The sequence below is a fragment of the Vulpes vulpes genome, chromosome 16 (genome assembly GCF_048418805.1).
Source record: "Vulpes vulpes isolate BD-2025 chromosome 16, VulVul3, whole genome shotgun sequence".
Classification (NCBI taxonomy): Eukaryota; Metazoa; Chordata; class Mammalia; order Carnivora; family Canidae; genus Vulpes; species Vulpes vulpes.
In genome coordinates this window covers 91,524,922-91,546,002 of record NC_132795.1, presented here as the reverse complement: position 1 = coordinate 91,546,002, position 21,081 = coordinate 91,524,922, and the positions used below count along the sequence as shown (strand labels likewise).

The following is a 21,081-nucleotide window of genomic DNA, read 5'->3' as shown; positions in this document are numbered from 1 at the left end:
ACTCAGGTCAGGAATTTCAAGAAATCTTGAGAACAAAATATTTTAAAAGTATTTAAATAAATAGTAGTTTAAAGATCTATGGAGTATGATGAATAATAGGGGGAAAAAGACGATCAAGAATTGACTTCAAATGCTTAGGAAAGTCTTTTGCTCAGAAAAAGGGAAATTCCTGGCAACGAAGGTAGGGAAGGAATCTCTAGGATCCTTTCTGTTAGAGGACCTACCAGCAGATGTATCTATTTATTTAGTTTTCACATATTTATTTGTTGGCCAGACAATTCAAATGCTAAATTTGTTTCTGTCATCTACTCTTCCTTTTCTTTTAAACACTTGGCAGTTGTTTAGATGTCATTATACGTTTCCATCCCAAAGCAGGAGGTTGCAGCAAAGAAGATGGTTAAATCACAATATTCGCTTCTAATGGGCTGAATTCTGTTTCTGTCATAGGAAAAGGAGTGTGTACCTTTTGAAGTATATACATTTGGAGGGGTTGTACACCCTGGAATCCAGATAATGAAACTGAACTTTATCAGCACCCCCAAAAGGCTTCCTTGTACCCCCTTCTCATACATGCCTCCAAAGGATAAACACTCTTGGCTTCTAAAACTACGAATCCGTTTTATCTGATCTTGTAAGGGAATCCCTGCATCCTTATCTAGAAATACGTGCAGTCATAAGTGTATGTACTACAGTAATGTACAGAAATGAGTACTGGGGTCTTTTCTGGGGATGTTTGGGGTCTGACTTATTTAAGTGTTTGTGAAATGCACCCGTATTTTCATGTGTATTATTCTATTGCATACTACAAATGCAATGCCACAATTTACTTACTTTGTCATCAAATGTGAAGCAACAAGTTGAGTTGTTTTCAGTTTGGGGTTCTAACAAATATTCTTCTACATGTCATTTACAAATATACCTATTTCTGCGTACATTCAGTTTTAGTAGTTACCTCTGAAGATTTCTCCAGAGTAGCTAAAGCAGTTTACATTTTTATTATCAGTACACAAGAATTCCAGTTCATTCCCACTCTTGCCAACACTTGTTACCCCGTGCCCCCCCCCCCCCGCCTGCCACCATTTTTCTCATTCTGGACAGTGTATCACATTGTAGATTTAATTTGTATTTTCCCTGATTACCCATGAAATTGAATATAGTTTTGTATGTTTATTGGAAATGTGAACTTTGTGTGGTGAAGTACCTTTCAAGACTTCTGATCATTGTTCTATTGAGTGATCATCCTTTTTCTTATGATTTTTCATGAATTCTTCAGATATTCTGATACAAATCCCCTGTTGGATATATATACTGTAGATATTTTATCATACTTTTGGGTTGCCTTTTTAAGTATTCTTTTGAGAAGTTTTATATTATTAATGTACTGTCACAAAAGGCAAGATCTCATTCTTTTCTGTGGCTGAGTAATATACCATTGTGTGTGTGTGTGTGTGTGTGTGTACATACCATCCTTATCCATTCATCTATTGATGGGTATTTTGGTTGTTTCCATATCTTGGCTTTTGTCAGTAATGCACCAATAAACACAGAGGTGCATTTATCTTTTTAAATGTTTTCATTTTTAAAGAAATACTCCCCCCCCCCCACCAAAATAAAGAAATACCCAGTAATGGAATTACTGGGTCGTATGGTATTTCTCTTTTTAATTTTTTGAGGACTCTCCACAATGTTTCCACAGTGGCTGCACCAATTTATTTCCACAAACAGTGCCTGATAGTTCCTTTTTCTCCACATCTTCACCATTCGTTATTTCATGTCTTTTTGACAGCCATTCTAACAAGTGTAAGACGATACCTCATTGGTTTTTATTTGCATTTCCCTGATGAGTGATGCTGAACATCTTTTCATGTGTCTGCTGGCCATGTATGTCTTCTTTGGAAAAATATCTATTAAGGCCCTTTGTCTATCTTTAATCATTTCTTTTTTCGGTGTTGGGTTGTATAAATTCTCTGTATATTCCAGATATTAACCACTTTTCAGATATATCCTTACAAATATCTTCTCTCAATCACTAGGTTGCCTTTTCATTCTGTTGAAAGTTTCTTTCACTGTGCAATAGCTTTTTATTTTGGTGTAGTCCCAATAGTTCTTGTTTTTGTTTCCCTTGCCAAAGGAGACATAGCTTAGAAAAACGTTGCTATGGCTGATGTCAGAGGAATTACTGCCTGTGCTCTCTTCTAGGATTTTTTTGTTTTGTATTGTTTTGTTTTTTCTCTCTTCTAGGATTTTTATGGTTTCAGGTCTCACATTTACATCTTTAATCCATTTTAAGTTTATTTGTATATGATGTAAGAAAGTGGTTGAGTTTCATTCTTTTGCATATAGTTGTCCAATTTTCCCAACACCATTTGTTGAGGAGACTGATTTTTCCCCATTATGTATTCTTGCCCCCTTTCTTTAAGATTGACCATTAAGTGTGGGGTTATTTCTGGGCTCTCTATTCTTTTCCATAGATCTATGTGTCTTTTTTTTTAAGAGTTTATTTATTTATTAGAGAGAGAGAGAGGCAGAGACACAGGCAGAGGGAGAAGCAGGCAGGCTCCATGAAGGGAGCCTGACGTGGGACTTGATCCCATGTCTCCAGGATCACGCCCTGGGCTGAAGGCGGCGCTAAACCGCTAAGCCACCAGGGCTGCCCTATGTGTCTGTTTTTGTGCCAATACCGTATGGTTTTGATTCCTACAGCTTTGTAGTAAATGTTAAAATCTGGGATTGTGATACCTGTAGCTTTGTTCTTCTTTTCCAACACTGTTTTGGCTATTGGGGATCTTTTCCGGTTCCATATAAATCTCAGGATTGTTTGTTCTAGTCTGTGGAACATGCCATTAGAATTTTGATGAGGACTGCAGTGAATCATTAGATTGCTTTTGGTATTAACATTTTAAACAATATTTGTTCTTTCAGTCCATGAACATGAAATATCTTTTATCAGTGCTTTATACTTCAGAGTACAGGTCTTTCACCTCCTTGGTTATTACTGTTTTTGGTGCAAATGTAAATGGGACTGTTAATTTCTCTTTCTGCTATTTTGTTATTGGTATATAGACATGTAACTGATTTCTGTTTATTAATTTTGTGTTCTGCAACTTTACTGAATTCATTTATTACTTCTAGTAGGTTTTTAGTGGAGGTTAGGGTTTTCTATATATGGTAGCATGTCATCTACAAATAGTGAAAGTTTTATTTCTTCCTTATCAATTTGAATTCCTTTTATTTCTTTTCTTGTCTGACTCCTGCAGCTGGGACCTCCACTACTATGTTGACTAAAAGTAGCAAGAGTAGACATTTTAATATTGTTTGTGATCTTAAAGGAAAAGCCCTCTGTTTTTTGTTTTTGTTTTTGTTTTTTTACCATTGAGTATGGTTAGGTGTTTTTCACACATGGCCTTTATTATGTTATGTTCCCTCTAAACCCACACTGTTGAAAGTTTTTATCATCAAGCAATGCTGAACCTTGTCAGGTGATTCTTCTGCATCTATTGAGATGATCATATGATTTTAATCATTTGTTAATGTGGTGTATCACATTGATTGATTTGTGAATACTGAATCATCCTTGCACCCCTGGAATAAATCCTACTTGATCATGGAAAATGATCCTTTTAATGTATTGCTGAATATGCTTTGCTAATATTTTGTTGAAGACTTTTTCATCTATATTAATCAGGGATATTGGCATGTAGTTTTCTTTTTTGTAGTGTCTGGTTTTGGAATCAAAGTAATAATCTCATAGAATTCATTTGCTAGTTTTTCTAACACTTCTGTTTGTTTTAGAATAGATTGAGGAGAATAGGCATTAACTTTTCTTCAAATATTTGGTAGAATTCCCTGTGAAGCCACCTGGTCCTGGACTCTGTTGGGTACTTTTTGATTACCAATTCAATTTTGTTAGTAGTAACTGGTCTATTCAGATATTCTATTTCTTCCTGATTCAATTTTGGAAAAATTGTATTTTTCCAAAAATTTATTCTAGAATTTCTTCTAGGTTGTCCAATTTGTTGGCGTATAATTTTTTGTTGGAGTATAGACTTGTTTTTCTTTTAAATCAGTCCATATAATTTATTTCTGTATACAAAAATAAGCAATGGCTGAAGCAGATCCATAAACTATATGGACCATTGAATCTCAGTTCCAGGAGTCCTTACAATAGCCCCTTTATTTCCTGAGATTACCTAAGAGGCTGTATTCCTAGAAACAGACAAAAATACTAACCAAGTATTAGTGTTTCTTTCTACTAAAACTCCATATGTAGATTATCTCTAAATTTGTTTCTTCTGCCTGTTCCCTGTTTTTCAGTGGTATGATTTTACTGGATACCTTAAATCCAAAAAATTATAGTAGCTCCAGTAATGTTATATTCCTCTGGTTTTTTTATTTATGATAGTCACACAGAGAGAGAGAGGCAGAGACACAGGCAGAGGGAGAAGCAGGCTCCATGCACCGGGAGCCCGACGTGGGACTCGATCCCGGGTCTCCAGGATCGTGCCCTGGGCCAAAGGCAGGCGCCAAACCGCTGCGCCACCCAGGGATCCCCCTGTTATATTCCTCTAGAGAGAATTCTCCTTTTCCTCTTGTAAGCAAAAGGTGAGGGATGATCACCTTAATGCAATCAGCAACTGGGGGCTAAATTGAGACTTGCTTATAGTTTTGGTAAACTTTAGTCTGACCTCCGACCTCTCCCTACTATGTATATATGTGTATACATATATATATATATGCACAAACATACATAATTCATGTAACATTATATGTTATGCAATAAATATATTTGAAATTAAACAAATAATTTAAAATTTTTTATCTAGATTTCTATTTGTTCTCAGAATACTGGTATGCTGCAAATGCTTCCATCCTACCTGAAAACAAAATTTACTTATGAAATACTTTTTCTCTTTAGATTCTCTTTTATCTTTCAAGTAATTATAAAAATAACTTACATTAAACATGGCATCAGTGACTTTTTGTTATAATAAAGCATAAATTTGGCCATTTTAACTATTTTAAAGTATACAAGTCACTGATTTTTACTATATGGGTCAGTGTATTTTGTGGAAGATTATAATTATCCTTCAAAAAAATTGTATGTGGTTTGTAAATACTGGCACTGCTGTATTTAATAGGCAATAAAAAATCTAGAAAAATAAGATGAGCATTATATGCAGCAATAATTCATTTTTTCAAATGATTGTTTCACTGGCTACTGAAACTATAAAGGTTTTAAAATAGAAAACAAAAATGTACTCCAGATAGCCAAAACAGAGATCATAAAGTTCATGCAATAAACTAGATCTCGTGTACTTTATTCATGCAGAACTCATACATTATGATATTAAGAAACTTACAGGCTTGCTTTTTCTAATTGCAGCAGAAGAGGTTCATTCATGGCAGTTATTTTTTTTCTCCTGTGTAGAATCTTTTTTGTTTTTGTTTTTATTGAAGTTCAGTTTGCCAGCATACAGTATAATACCCAGTACTCATCCCACCAGGTGCCCTCCTCAGTGTCATGGTAGTTATTAGACATAACAAGTGGAAGTCCTAAGTGAGAACAGAGAGGAAAAAATAGAAAAATATTTTTAAAATCATAGCAATCTAACATTGTATGTTAACCATACCAGAGTTTAAAAAGAAAAAGATAGGAAGCTGCAGCATATTCAATAAACCCTGTGGACATAATTATTCTCAAACACATATACTGTCCAAACTGATCTATAAACACAATCCAAATCAAAACCTTAAATATACCAACAAATTGGACAACTTAGAATAAATGGATTGACAGAATCATAAAGAAATAGAAAATCTGAATAGAACTATTGCTGGTAAGAAGATTCAATAAATAATCAGAACCCGTCCAGAACCAGAAGGCTGGACTGGTGAATTCTACCACCATTTATTAAAGAATACCAATCCTTCTCAAACTCTTCCAAAAAAATAGGAGAACAGGGAACACTTAAAAACTCATTTTACAAGGCCAACATTACCCTGAAATGAAAACCAGACAAGGAAACTATAAGAAAATTACAGGCCAGTAACTCTGATGAACATAGATGCAAAAATCCTCAACAAAATATTAGCAAATTGATTCAATAGGATTACTCACCTTCACCAAGTGGGATTTATCCAAGGGATTCAACAGGACACACCACAGTAACAAAATGAAGGGTAAAAATCCTACCATCTGAATAGGTGCAGAAAGAACATATGACAAAATTTGACTTCCATTTATGATAAAAGTCTCCATAAATTGAATATAGCAGGAACATACCTCAACATAATAAAAGGCATATATGACAAATCCACAGCTAACCTCTTTCTCAAGGTGAAAAGCTGAAACCTTTTTCTCTAAGATCTAAATCAAGAATGCCCACTCTCACCACTTTGATTCAACATATTATTGGAGGTCCTTGCCCAAACAATTAGGCAAGAAAAAGAAATAAAAGTCTTACAAGGATATCTTGCCATTTGTAACAACATAACGTAATGCCCTCAAGTCCATCTAAGTGAAATAAGTCAGACAATAAAAAAAATACCACATGATCTCACATATGTGTGAACTAGAATAATGATTCTCAAAGTACAGACTGGTGGTTACCAGAGGCGAGGGCTGGGCCAAATTGGTGAAGGTGGTCAAAAGGTACAAACTTCCAGATATAAAATAAATAAATCCTGGAGATGTAACATAAAGCATGGTGACTATATGTAACTGTACTGTATATCTGAAAGTTGCAGAGCAACTGAATCTTACCAGTTTTCATCATAAGAAAAAAATTGTGTGGTGATGTTAACTAATCTTAGTTGGTAATCATTTCACAATATTTACATCTATCAAATCATTATGTTATACACCTAAACTAATGCAATGTTCTATGTCAACTGTGTCTCATTAAGAAAAGGGAGAGAAAATTAAAAAATAATGTACTTATGCCATAACATAGTAATACTTAAATTAAATCAGATTTATAGAGTGCCAAAAAAAAAGACCTTATGTGTATTCTGTTTACCAGATACTCGTTTCTCTTTTTTTCAACTATAATAATAGAGGTAGTTTGAGTGTAAAAATGGAAAAAGATATATCATCCAAACATTAATCAAAAGAAACCAGAAGTGGCTCTATTACTGTCAGATAAAGTAGACTTCAGAGCAAAGCAAATTACTAGAGACATAATCATAAAAGAGCAGCCCACCACGATGACATACTAATACATCTAAAAGTGGATGCACTACACAACAGAGCTGCCAAATAAGTGAAACTCAAAGTGACAAAATTAAAGAATTAGGCAAGCCCACAACTGTTGTTAGAGGCAACCCCTCTCTGAATACTTGATAGAACAACTAGACAGAAAATCAGCAAGGACCCCACAACATCGACAACTACCCGACCTTAGAATATTCTTTTCAATTGCTTGTGAAACATATACTGATATAGACCATAGCTTGAGCTAACAAGGCTCAAAAAATTTAAAAGAACTGAAATAATTGAGAATGTATTCTGTGCATTTAGTGGAATCAAAATAGAAGTAACATAAAAACAATCTAAATATAACAGGAAAATCTCCTGAATACTTAGAAACCAAACAATACGCTTCTAAATAATCCACGGGTCACGAAAGAGGAAGTCTGAGGGCAAATTAAAAATTACAAAGAACAAAATAAAAATGAAAATATGGCAATGAAATTTGTGGACACACCTAAAAATATGTCAAGGCAAATTTATAGAATTAAACACTTAACATTTGAAAAGATTAAAAGCCTCGTTAATAATCTATGTTCTCACCAGAAAAAAAAATTAGAAAGAGAAGAGCAAGATAAACCCAAAGTAAGCTGAGGGAAGGAAATAGTAAAAAGAAGAGCAGGAATCATTAAATTGAAAACAGAAAAACAGCAGAAAAACATAAGGTTGGTTCTTTAAAAAAAAAAAAAAATCAGTAAGTGAAAAGATTCTTGCAAGACTGACCAAAAACAAGACAATAAGAGAAGATTCACTATGCTAGTATCAGCAGTGAAAAAATTTTTGCCACATACTCTGCACACATGAAATGGCTCATAAAGAGTACTACAAATAACTAAACTTGAACTTTCTAGAATTAAATTTGACACCTTAGATGAAAAGGGATCTTCAAAAGGCTAAAACTCTAAAACTCACCCAATGTGAAATGGATAATTCAAATGATCTTAGAGTATTAAATAAAATTCATAATTTGGAAACTCCAGACCCAAGTGGCTTACACTGGAGTCCACCAAACTTTTTTTCTTTTTTTGGGGGGGGGGGGCAGTGGTGAGCAAGCAAGAGTGTATGCAGTAGGAGGGGGTGCAGAGAGAGAGAATCTTAAGGAGGCTCCCACACTTAGCATGGAGTCCAATGTGGAGCTCGATTTCACCACCTGAGATCATGACCTGAGCGAAAATCAAGAGTCAGACAGTTAATTGACTGAGCCACAAAGGCACTCCTGGAATCTACCAAACTTCTAAAGAAGAATTAATACCAATTCTACACAGTCTTTTTCAGAAAACAGAAGAGAACACTTTCCCACTCATTTTATGAAGCCAGTATTACTCTGATACCAAAGCAGGCAAACAGAGTACAAAAACAAAACAAAATAAAAACAAAAAACTACATATCAATAGTCCTCATGAATATAAATGAATAAAATTCTGAAAAACATATCACCAAAACAAATTCATCGATGTGTAAAAAAAATTATGCAACATGGTCAAGTGGAGTACCCCATGCCTGAAAGACTGATATGATATTTGATACTCAATGTAGAGTCCACTATATGAAAAGACTAAGGAAGACTCATGATCATAACAAGGCAGAAAGAGTATCTGACAAATTAAACACCTATTCATGACAAAAATTCCGAGAAAATTGGAAAAGAGAGGGACTTCTCTAACTTGATAAAAGAGTCCCTATGGTAAGCATCATAATTAATGATCAAAGGCTGAATGTTTTCTCCCTACATTGGGAACAAAGCAAAGATATCCACTCTCACCACTGCTATTCAACAAATTACTTGAAGTTCTAGCCAGTGCAGCGAGGTAAGAAAAGGAAATAAAAGGCATACCGATGGAAACAAAGAAAACTGAAAACTGTCTCTGTTTGCTAATAACATGGTGGTCTACATAGAAAACTCAGGGAATCTTGAAAAACCTCGTAGCAAATCGAAATCCAATAAAAACAATATACAAAGAAAAAATAAAAACCTCCTAGAACTAATAAATGAGCTCAGCAGGTTGCAGGGTAAGAGATCAAGTTTTAAAATTCAGCTGTATTTCCATAGACAGCAGTGAAAACATAGCCACCAAAATTAAACAATACCATATACAGTAGCTCAAAATGACAAAATACTTAGCTGACATTTTCAAGACTCTCTAGAAACTACAACACAATGATGAAAAGAATCAAAGGTCTAAATCAGTGTAGATATATGCTGTGTTCATGAATTAGAAAACTCATCACTGGAAAGAGGTCATTTTCTTCCCAAATTGATATATGGGTTTAACCCAGTTATTACCACAATCACAGCCAAGATAATGGTAGATACAGCCAAGATCATTATAAAATTTATATGGAAGAGGGAAAATAATTTTGAAAAAGAAGAGCATATAGAGGGAAGTGGTAGTCCACCATCTTCAAGATGACTTATCAAGTAATGAAGACTGCGGTATTGATGGAGGATAGACACATAGATCAAAGAAACAGAACAGAGGACCCAGAAATAGGCCTATATATGAATATGCTCAAATGACTTTTGACAAGGGTGCAAAAGCAATTCATTGGAGGTACTGGTGATCATCACAAGGAAAAAAAAAGTGCCTCAATGTAAACCTCACACCTTATAAGGAAAAAACCACCTCAAAATGGATCATATGCAAATTATAAAATATGAAACAATAAAACATTTAGAAGATAAAACAGAAGAAAAATTGGAGACCAAGGGCTTGGTAAAGATTCTTAGGGATAATACCAAAAATAATCCATTAAAGAAAAAATTGAGAAATTGGATTTACTCAGAATTAAAAGCTTTTGCTCTGTGAAAGACTCTCAGGAGTAGGATATACTGTAGACTGGAAGAACATATCTGCAAACCGCATTGTCTGACAAAGGACTCATATCTAGAATATACATGGAAATCTCAAAACTCAACAGTAAAATATAAACAATCCAATTACAAATTAGGTGAAACACATAAAGAAGCATTTCACTTAAGACAATATACATTAGGAAAAATGATAAATGCTGATAATGGTTCAGATAAACTAGATTTTATAGATTTCTCATAAGAATGTAACATGGTATTCCCATTCTGGAAAGTAGTTGGACAATTTATTACAAAACTAAACATACACTTACCAATGATCCAGCAACTGCCCACACAAAACCTATACAAAATTATTCACAGCAATTTTATTTGTTTTTTAAAATTGTTTTAGTTTTGTCATATGGCATCATTTTATTATAAAGGACAGCAATAAAGAACCAAATGAAGGCATCCATAGAGCAAGATCTGGGAGGGTTACCCACATGGTAGCTTCTAGACCACCCAGAAGCTCCCTGGAGCTTCTCCAGATGTTTGGGGGTGGGGGATTTAAATTTATTTTTTATTTTTTTATTGGAGTTCAATTTGCCAACATATAGCATAACACCCAGTGCTCATCCTGCCAAGTGCTCCCCTCAGTGCCCATCACCCAGTCACCCCAACCCCCTGCCCATCTTCCCTTCCACCACCCCTTGTTCATTTCCCAGAGTTAGGTGATCTCTCATGTTTTGTCACCCTCACTGAATTTTCACTCATTTTCTCTCCTTTCCCCTTTATTCCCTTTTTCTGAGAATGAGAGAATGAGAATGAGACCATATAATGTTTGTCCTTCTCTGATTGACTTACTTCACTCAGCATAATACCCTCCAGTTCCATCCATGTCGAAGCAAATGGTGGGTATTTGTCGTTTCTAATGGCTGAGTAATATTCCATTGTATACAGAGACCACATCTTCTTTATCCATTCATCTTTCGATGGACACTGAGGCTCCTTCCACAGTTTGGCTATTGTGGACATTGCTGCTATAAACATTGGGGTGCAGGTGTTCCGGCATTTCACTGCGTGTGTATCTTTGGGGTAAACCCCCAGCAGTGCAACTGCGGTCATAGGGCAGTTCTATTTTTAACTCTTTGAGGAACCTCCACACAGTTTTCCAGCATGGCTGCACCAGGTAACATTCCCACCAACAGTGCAAGAAGGTTCCCCTTTCTCCACATCCCCTCCAACATTTGTTTCCTGCCTTGTTAATTTTTGCCATTCTCACTGGTGTGAGGTGGTATTTCATTGTGCTTTTGATTTGCATTTCCCTGATGGCCAGAGATGTGGAGCATTTTCTCATGTGCTTGTTGGCCATGTCTGTGTCTTCCTCTGTGAAATTTCTGTTCATGTCTTTTGCCCATTTCATGATTGGATTGTTTGTTTCTTTGCTGTTGAGTTTAGTAAGTTCTTTATAGATCTTGGATACTAGCCCTTTATCTGATAGGTCATTTGCAAATATCTTCTCCCATTCTGCAGGCTGTCTTTTACTTTTGTTGACTGTTTCTTTTGCTGTGCAAAAGCTTTTTATCTTGATTAAGTCCCAATAGTTCATTTTTGCTTTTGTTTCCCTAGCCTTTATGGATGTCTCTTGCAAGAAGTTGCTGTGGCCAAGTTCAAAAAGGGTGTTTGCCTGCGTTCTCTAGTATTCTGATGGATTCTTCTCTCACATTTAGATCTCTCATTCATTTTGAGTTTATCTTTGTGTAAGGTGTAAGAGAATGGTCTAGTTTCATTCTTCTGCATGTGGATGTCCAATTTTCCCAGCACCATTTATTGAAGAGACTGTCTTTTTTCTAGTGGATAGTCTTTCCTGCTTTGTCAAATATTAGTTGACCATAAAGTTGAGTGTCCACCTCTGGATTCTCTATTCTGTTCCATTGATCTATGTGTCCGTTTTTGTGTCGGTACCACACTGTCTTGATGACCACAGCTTTGTAGTACAACCTGAAATCTGGCATTGTGATGCCCCCAGATATGGTTTTCTTTTTTAAAATTCCCTTGGCTATTCGGGGTCTTTTCTGATTCTACACAAATCTTAAGATGATTTGTTCCAACTCTCTGAAGAAAGTCCATGGTATTTTGATAGGGATTGCATTAAATATGTAAATTGCCCTGGGTAGCATTGACATTTTCACAATATTAATTCTGCCAATCCATGAGCATGGAATATTTTTCCATCTCTTTGTGTCTTCCTCAATTTCTTTCAGAAGTGTTCTATAGTTTTTAGGGTATAGATCCTTTACCTCTCTGGTTAGGTTTATTCCTAGGTATCTTATGCTTTTGGATGCAATTGTAACTGGGATTGACTCCTTAATTTCTCTTTCTTCAGTCTCATTGTTAGTGTATAGAAATGCCACTGATTTCTGGGCATTGATTTTTGTATCCTGCCACATTGCCAAATTGCTGTATGAGTTCTAGCAATCTTGGGGTGGAGTCTTTTGGGTTTTCTATGTACAGTATCATGTTATCTGTGAAGAGGGAGAGTTTGACTTCTTTGCCAATTTGAATGACTTTTATTTCTTTTTGTTGCCTGATTGCTAAGGCTAGGAATTCTAGTACTGTGTTGAATCACAGCAATTTTGTTTTAATAGCCAAAAACTGAAAACAATTAATATGGTCAATGATTGAACTACAGCACATAAAAACCATGAAACTTCACTAAGCAAAAAAGGAGTCAACTATTGATAAATGGAAACTAGAATGGACCTAAGAGATGTTAGGTTTAATGGAAAAAAAACAATCTCAAAAGGTTTCATCCTACATGATTCCATTTCTGTAACATTTTTGAAATAACAATTATAGAAATGGAGAATAGTGGTTACCAGGGGTTATATATTGGGGGGGTGGTCCATGGCAGAGATATGGGTGTTATTACACAGGGCAGCAGTAGGGAGAGCTTTATGGTGATGAAACAGTTCTATATCTTGATTGCAATGGTGCTTACAAATCTACGTATGATAAAATAACAATTTTACACATACATTATACTTAATGTCAACTTCCTTGCTTTGATTTTATATATGATAATTACATAAGTTGTAATCATCAAGGGAAACTGAATAAAAGCTATACAGGAAATTCTCTGTACTATCTTTGCAACTTATTATTATTACCTAAAAATAAAAAGCTCTTAAAAAGAAAAAAAGAAGGTAATGACTCTTAAGGTCCAAACTTGATAGTATAGAATCCAGTAATCACCCTTTTTAATTGTGCTACTTAAGACAGGTCAATGTACAGCTTTCAAATAGTATTTTTAAATTTTTTTCAGCTTTTCTGGGTCAATTTTGGATTAGGTTGTTTCATGAACTAAGCTGTGGAGCCTAGAGTATGGAAAATAATTATTTTAGTAAGTACCTTATTATGCTATTTGGCAAGTGATTTAGAATTTAGTCTTTTGTTAATCGATCTCTCACATTAATTACCCTCAACCAGAGGGACGCCTGGGTGGCTCAGCAGTTAATTACCCTCAACTGTTTTTTTAATCAGTTATATTAAAATCAATTTTGTTAGGAACTAATTTTGCATCTGTTTGGATATTAGCAAAAGATGAAGCATGAAATGTGAAATGATCTATCTTTCCTCTAATATACAAAATGTACCAGAAGAGTTATGGGCAACCTTCTAAAGAAGTACTGTGACAATGCACTAAAACCGTATTCTTGGGCAACTGTAACATACACATCTATTTCAGCCATATGCATTGCCATATAAACACCCAATCCATTACTATATCTTGTTATTTCCCTATTAAATATAAAAAAATTAATCTTTCTATATTCCCCATGTTACTTTTTTTTTTTTTTAAGGCAGAGGTATTGCTTGGAGGCGGCAGGAGAGGCCTCAAGAAAAAGTGACCTTTTTTAACCATGCTCTTAAATAATACAATAAAAATACATTAAGTATTATTAAACATCACATGAGCATCTCTCTTAAAAATTAATATATACCAAAAAATCAATATTGTAGTCTTAGTTTTCCTATCTACCAAATTGGGAGAGAAAGTAGTATTGGTACCCTTCATGATAATATCAAAAATAATCAGAAAGAAATCACAGCATGAATAGAGTAGGAATCTTTTGGAAAATTAAAAAAAAATCAGCTTAACTTTTCAAGGCAAATTATATTTTTAAAACTTACAACTTACTGCTGTCAAACAACTTACTGCTGTCAAAGCATACCATATATCCACTAAACATGTTTCTTTTTTGTAGATTTTGGTAAAATTCTGGCCATTACATGACAGGCCCCCACTGTGGTCCCATACATAGTACAGCTCTTTGGACAAGTACAGGCAGTTTGGATTTGGCTACTAATAAAAGTCTAGAGAGTAGAATAAAGGAATCTCCACTATACATTCCTTTGACTATATGGCATTTTGAAACAAATGTTTTTTTCTGAAAGAAAAAATGTTAATATTACTAAGCAACACAAAATGTTATAGAAGAGATATAAAGAGATTTAACTTGAAAACTGAATTATTTGAGAGGATGTCAAAGTGTTCTGAGTTGTGGCATCTTTAAAATTTTTATCTTCTAGTTTTAGACTTACTCTTAACACTTAAAAATAGTTGTTTTTTCTGAAATTCTGAAAATCCTTTTTCAGTGAGAAGGCAGAGAAGCCAGAGTTATGAGTGAACTCTCTTAAGAATTTTTTTTAAGCTCCTAGAAAATGGCAGACTATCCTCATCTCATTTTGTTGTCTCCCCAAACTACAATGAGGAAAATGAGAAGGAAAGGGTGGGTAATGGACAAATTGATGAAAGAACTTAGCATGGGGAAGGCTGAGAACCAAGCCAAATTATACAAATCCAAAGGACAGGACCTACTTTGAATTTTTCAACAGCAGCACTGGAAGGAGGACAACAGTGGATCAATACCTTCAAGCTTCACAAGATAAATTATTTACTCACTAGAACTCTGAAACTAAAAGGGAGATTCCTCAAAACACTAAAAGAAATGGCAGTGCCAGGTAACTATAAAGTCAGGGTAGAAGGGGATAAAAAGGACAAGAGGAAGAAAGCTCCTAAGGAAGTAGTTTGATTCCCATTCTACAAAACGACACTTTCTCCACCCGGGCAGAAAAGTAAAGGCTTATGTTCTAGGGGTTTATTCTCTGGAGAGTGTAAAAGAGAGCAAGACCACAGGCTGAGTACCATGCTACAAACAGGAGGATTAAATTATGTTATACAACTAAGAAATGCTAAGATCCCTGGTCGTCTTTTCTTATTTGGCTCCAGAAACACACAATTAGTGCATAAATTCTAGGCAAGAGATTTCAAAATTGCTCAGACTAGAGCAGAGACCTATAACATCTACAAAAGAACTAACGTCATAGGCTCCCCAACACATGCTCCCCACCATTATCCCGTCTTGATAAAATTACCCTGTCTTGATAAAAACCCTCAACAAAATAGGGATAGATGAACATACTTCAACACCATAAAGGCCATAGAGGAAAGACCCACAGCTGATATCATCATCAATGGGGAAAAACTGAGCTGTTTTCCTTTACTGTCAGGATCAAGACAGGGATGTACACTCTCACCATTATTATTTAACATTGTAGTGGAAGCCTTAGCCTCAGCAGACAACAAAAAGAAATAAAAGAAATCAAAATCAGCAAGGAAGAAGTCAAACTTTCACTTTACATAGACAACATAGTACTCTGTAGAAAACCCAAAAGACTCTACCAAAAAAAATTGCTAGAGTACATGAATTCAGCAAAGATGCAGGATATAAAATCAATATACAGGAATCTGTTGCATTTCTATACCTCAATAATGAAGCAGCAGAAAGAGAAATCAAGGAATCACTCCCACTTACAATTGCACCAAATCAAGGAATCACTCCCACTTACAATTGCACCAAAAACCTAGGAATAAACCTAACCAAAGAGGTAAAAGATCCATACTCTGAAAACTATATAGGACACTGATGAAAGACTGAAGAGGACACAAAGAAATGGAAAAACATCCCACGTTCACGGATTAGAAGAACAAACATTGTTAAAATGTCTATACTGCCCAAAAGAATCTGCTGTTTGTTTATTCATTTGTTGTTGTTGTTTAAGATTCCACATAGGAGTAAAATCATATGGTATTTGTCTTTCTCTGACTTATTTCACTTAGCATAACACACTCTTGGTCTATCAAGGTCATCACAAGTGGCATGATCTCATTCCTTTTTGATGGCTGTGTGATGTTCCATTGCACATGTATGTGTATACATCACATCTTCCTTATCCATTTGTGGATGGACACTTAGATTGATTCCATTATCTTGGCTATGGACGGTAATGCTACGTCAAAATAAAAAGCTTTTGCACAGTAAAGAAAACCATCAAGAAAACAACGAGGCAACCTACTAAAGAGGAGAAGCTATTTAAAGAAAAACAAAAAACAAAAAACAGAGGAGATATTACAAATGATATATACAAAAAAAGAAGTGATACAAAAAGAAGTGAATATCTAAAATATATGGAGAATTTATACAACCCAGCACCAAAAAAAAAAAAAAAAACCTACAATCTGATTTAAAAATGGATAGAGAATCAGATGGCCAACAGGCACATAAGATGGTCAGGATCACATCATCAAGGGCATGCAAATCAAAACCACAACAAGATATCATTTGACATCTGTCAGAATGGCTAAAATAAAAAAACAAGAAACAAGGAGTGTTGGAGAGGATATGCAGAAAAATGAGCCCTCAGGCACTGTTAGTGAAAATGTAAATTGGTGCAGCCACCATGGAAAACAATATGGAATTTCCTCAAAAACTTAAATGCAGAAAAGACCACATGACCCAAAAAACTCCATTACTAGACTTACCCAGAGAAAACAAGAACAGTAATTCAAAAATATACTAGCCTATATTGTGTTTTGCTTTGTTTCATTTTCCTGCACCACTGGGTAATTTCACAAAGACTCAGAAATCACTAGTTCAGGAAGGACTTTACACTGCGAAACCTAAAAAGACTTAAGAGAAAACCTTCTTATGTGCCAAGCCATAGACAACAGTCATCAGGAGACCATCAAAGCGGGGGACACCGCTTTACTCCCGAACACATGCACACTATCCGCTTTAGCTCCGAGTTTCTTTGAGCCTTTCCCAGGCAGAGCTGTAACCGACTCCCTGACACCCAGCTCAGGGCTGGTTGTGTTCAGTCGGATTCAGCCACTCTGTGCTGCTGCTTCCTCTCTCCAGTCACTTCGCGGCCGGGCCCCAAGCACAGAGGGTATACGAGAAGTCACAAACTCCCAACCACCTCCTCTCCAGCTTTGAAATCTGCTATTATGGGAACCAATTTTCTAAAACCAGAAAGTGCTAAAACTTTTATTGGCTTAAACTCTGCTTCTATCACCCAAGTTTATGCCTTAGAATTAAATTTATGTACCAGATTACCACACAAAAGAGAAAATACGTACAGACAATACATAAGTAAATAAGAAAAACTTACTGAGGATGCCATGTTCAGGGCAGCAGGGAAAGGGGGATGTAGTCAGCATAGCCATAGGCTTTTTTGTTGTTGTTGTTGCTGTTGTTTGTTTTTACTGTACCTTAATTTGCATAAAATATGCATTAAACCACTGAAGATAATATACATATATATTTAAGTCATCTGTATTAACATTTTCTAGATGTGTAAAAGTTACTATATAAAAAATGTTGGAAACAAGGCAGAACAAGTTACTTTAAAGCCAAAGTTTTAACAATTTTGTTTAATTATAATTTTCATCATTCCTAAATACATTATATCAGTTGCAAGGAAATTTTACTCTTTAATTTTTTTTTTAAGATTTTATTTATTTGAGAGAGTGAGAGCGAGAGAGAAAGCACAAGCAAGAGGAGGGGCAGAGAGACAGGGAGAAGCAGACTCCCCACTGAGCAGGGAGCCCAATGTGGGTTCAGATCATGACCTGGGCTCAGATCATGACCTGAGCCGAAGGCAGATGCTTAACCAACTGAGCCACCCAGGTGCCCCCAAAATTTTACACTTTTAGATGGAAAAGAAGTCTCTGCTTGAGGATTTCAACTTTAACCTGCAATTTTCAAACACTAATATGGTTGTATGGCCTTTTAAAATCCTTTGGGTACAAGAATGATAAAATGTGGTTTTAGTTATTGGCATGCCTGTGCAACAAAGCATTTGGGAGATGTGACTGACAGGCCAGGAGTGTGTATAAAAGAAACCTATGCTTCTGTCTGCTTGGGTGACTTTATTAGCCACACCCTACTTATAAATTGTTAACTGTCATTCAAAGTAGCAGAGTGATGTTTTAAACAAGCTGGCTTATAATACCCCTGCTTCTTTTGTCTTAATGCCTGAAGGTAAATTCAGAAACTGCTCCTATGTTTTGGCTCATAAAAGCATCCATCTGGAAAAAAAAAAAAAAAAAACGAAATACAAACCCAAATAGCAAAGAGTAATGCAAAAAAGATTTATCACACTATGCCTATATATAAGTTGTATATTTAAACATTACAATTAGCTAATTCACCCTTCATTATAGTTCAGCTATTTCAGATTGAAGACAAAGAAAATAATTTTATTAATTGTTGGTAGGTTTTGAACCAGTATTTTAAAATACTATTAATATATACTAAATTGAAAATGCTGCTAATACCAATAACTTCACTGGAGACCTATGGTGGAAAAAATCTGTTTTAAAGCATACTGTATTTTATTTGAAATGCCTAACTTTACATTAAAATATTAAAATAGATGCAGAAAAATATATATTCACATTATACTTTTTTTAAAGATGTTATTTATTTATTCATGAGAGACAGAGAGAGGCAGAGACACAGGAGAGGGAGTAGCAGGCTCCCTGCAGGGAGCCCGATATGAGACTCCATCCCAGGAGCCCAGAATCACGACTTAAGCCCAAGGCAGACACTCAACCACTGAGCCACCCAGGTGCCCCTCACATTATTTTTCTAACTGTATAATTTTGAACTGAAATAAGGGATTAAAAACAAGTGTTGGGCAACCCCCCTACAGCCTAGGGCGTGATCCTGGAGACCCAGGATCGAGTCCCATGTCGGGCTCCCTGCATGGAGCCTGCTTCTCCCTCTGCCTGTGTCTCTGCCTCTCTCTTTCTCTCTCTGTGTCTCTCATGAATAAATAAATAAAATCTTTTAAAAAAAAATAATAAATAAATAAAAATAAAAACAAGTGTTACAGTTTATTGGCTTCTTAATAATATTCTAAATATTTACTATTAAGTATTAGATTTAATTTTAACTGATCTTAATAAAATATGAACTATTGAAAAAATACAAATTGTACAGAGTACAGTATAGTCAATGAAAATCCCTCATAATCCCCTTCTTTCCTGACCAAAAACCTTACTTGCAACAAAATAACTTTTGTGGTCTAAATTTCAATAAGGTAATAATTCAAATTTCTAGCTTTTAGATAAGTAGTAAAGGTTTTAATTCTTTACCATAAATTACCAAATTGAATTCTGGTCAGTGTTCAAACTATGAGGTAAAGATGTTTTTTCAGCATGATTGTTCAGTAACTTAGTATTTAATAGTGACACTTCTAATTTTTCAAATCTGAATGCATATGAAGGATATGTCAATGGATGGAGGCAACCTTAAGCGATATTAGGTAGTTTAGTCTTTGTCCGTGAAATCAACTGGAGGATTACTGGGCTTTTCTTTTTGAGGTGCAGCAAACCACACAACTATGTCTCAGGAAGCCTATTTATCTGACAAGTAAGAAAAGATAAACACCTGTAAGTTGATGTTTAAAGCCTAAACTAGTTTTGAAGTAACAAGAAAGGGAAAGCTAACGGTTCAAATTTCAGTCACTTTTCATCTAAACCCATCAATGTGTGCACTGGGCCATTAATTATGTGGCCCAGCACAAAATGATATGTTAGTCTTCCCTTTTACTCTAGGATGACAGCTGTGAGGTAAGATTTTAGTTAGGGAGAAAGAAAACTATTTCAAATACTTTATTCATGGGTCCTACCAAAGTCATGAATGAAACTAAATTCTAATTGAGGATCAAACCAATTGTTTTATTGATCACTCTGGTAGAACCAAAATTAAATTCAAGAGATGATCTAAAACCTAGGATTCTCATGGACCTAGCTTTCCCAGGTTAATGAGATATTCCATCTCCCTTTGTTCTATAAATAGCCACATGGTAAATATTTTAGACTTTGTGGGCCATAGTTTCTGTCACAACCACTCAACTCTGCCATTGGGCAAAATAAGCCATAGAAAATATGTAAATGAATGTCAAGGCTGAGTTCCAATAAAACTTTACTTGTGGGCACCGAAATATAAATTTCATGTAAACTTCATTTGTCACAAAACATTATTTTTCTTTTGACTTTTTTCCAACCATTAAAAATGTAAAAATCATTCCTTCCTTCCTTTTTCTGCCTGTTGCAGAAAAACAGGCAGCGTGCTGGATTTAGCCTTGTCATAGTTTATCAACTATGTTTTAAACAAGCAACCCTTGTTTTAATACGTTATTTTGATTCTTGCTTTATGGACTTATTTCTGTGCTTCAAAGGGAAAATGTGTCACTGAGAATTTTTTTTAAAATCTTGCTTAGGGGATCCCTGGGTGGCTCAGCGGTTTAGCGCCTGCCTTTGGTCCAGGGCGCGATCCTGGAGTCCAGGGATCGAGTCCCGCGTCAGGCTCCCAGCATGGAGCCTGCTTCTCCCTCTGCCTGTGTCTCTGCCTCTCTCTCTCTCTCTCTATCATAAATAAATAAATAAATAAATAAATAAATAAATAAATAAATAAATCTTTTAAAAAAAATCTTGCTTAAAGTAAATATTAGCATCTTCATCTACAATATTAAATAAATTCCTGTTGTTTATATGCTACCCAAGTTGGTTATATTCTGGTATAGCAGCCTAAGTAGAATAAGACAATAATAGGAAACTGTATTTTTGACTACTTGATGAATGTAACACACCCAGATGATCCAAACCTATAAAGATTTTAAAAAGTTA

At 35.2% G+C, this 21,081-nt stretch overlaps 1 protein-coding gene across 7 annotated transcripts in view; it reads left to right on the top strand.

The window, feature by feature from the left end:
- WDPCP (WD repeat containing planar cell polarity effector) overlaps positions 1-21,081 on the top strand; it is a 448,174-nt gene that overhangs the window by 321,002 nt on the left and 106,091 nt on the right. Inside the window, exon 15 of one of the 7 annotated variants that reach the window (XM_072743083.1) lies at positions 448-4,804. The exons of the other annotated variants lie outside the window; for them this stretch is intronic. Coding sequence (XP_072599184.1) covers positions 448-470 — 23 coding nt within the window. The 3' untranslated portion in view covers positions 471-4,804. Of the gene's footprint in view, positions 1-447; positions 4,805-21,081 lie in introns of those variants that run through there. 7 annotated transcript variants of the gene reach the window in all.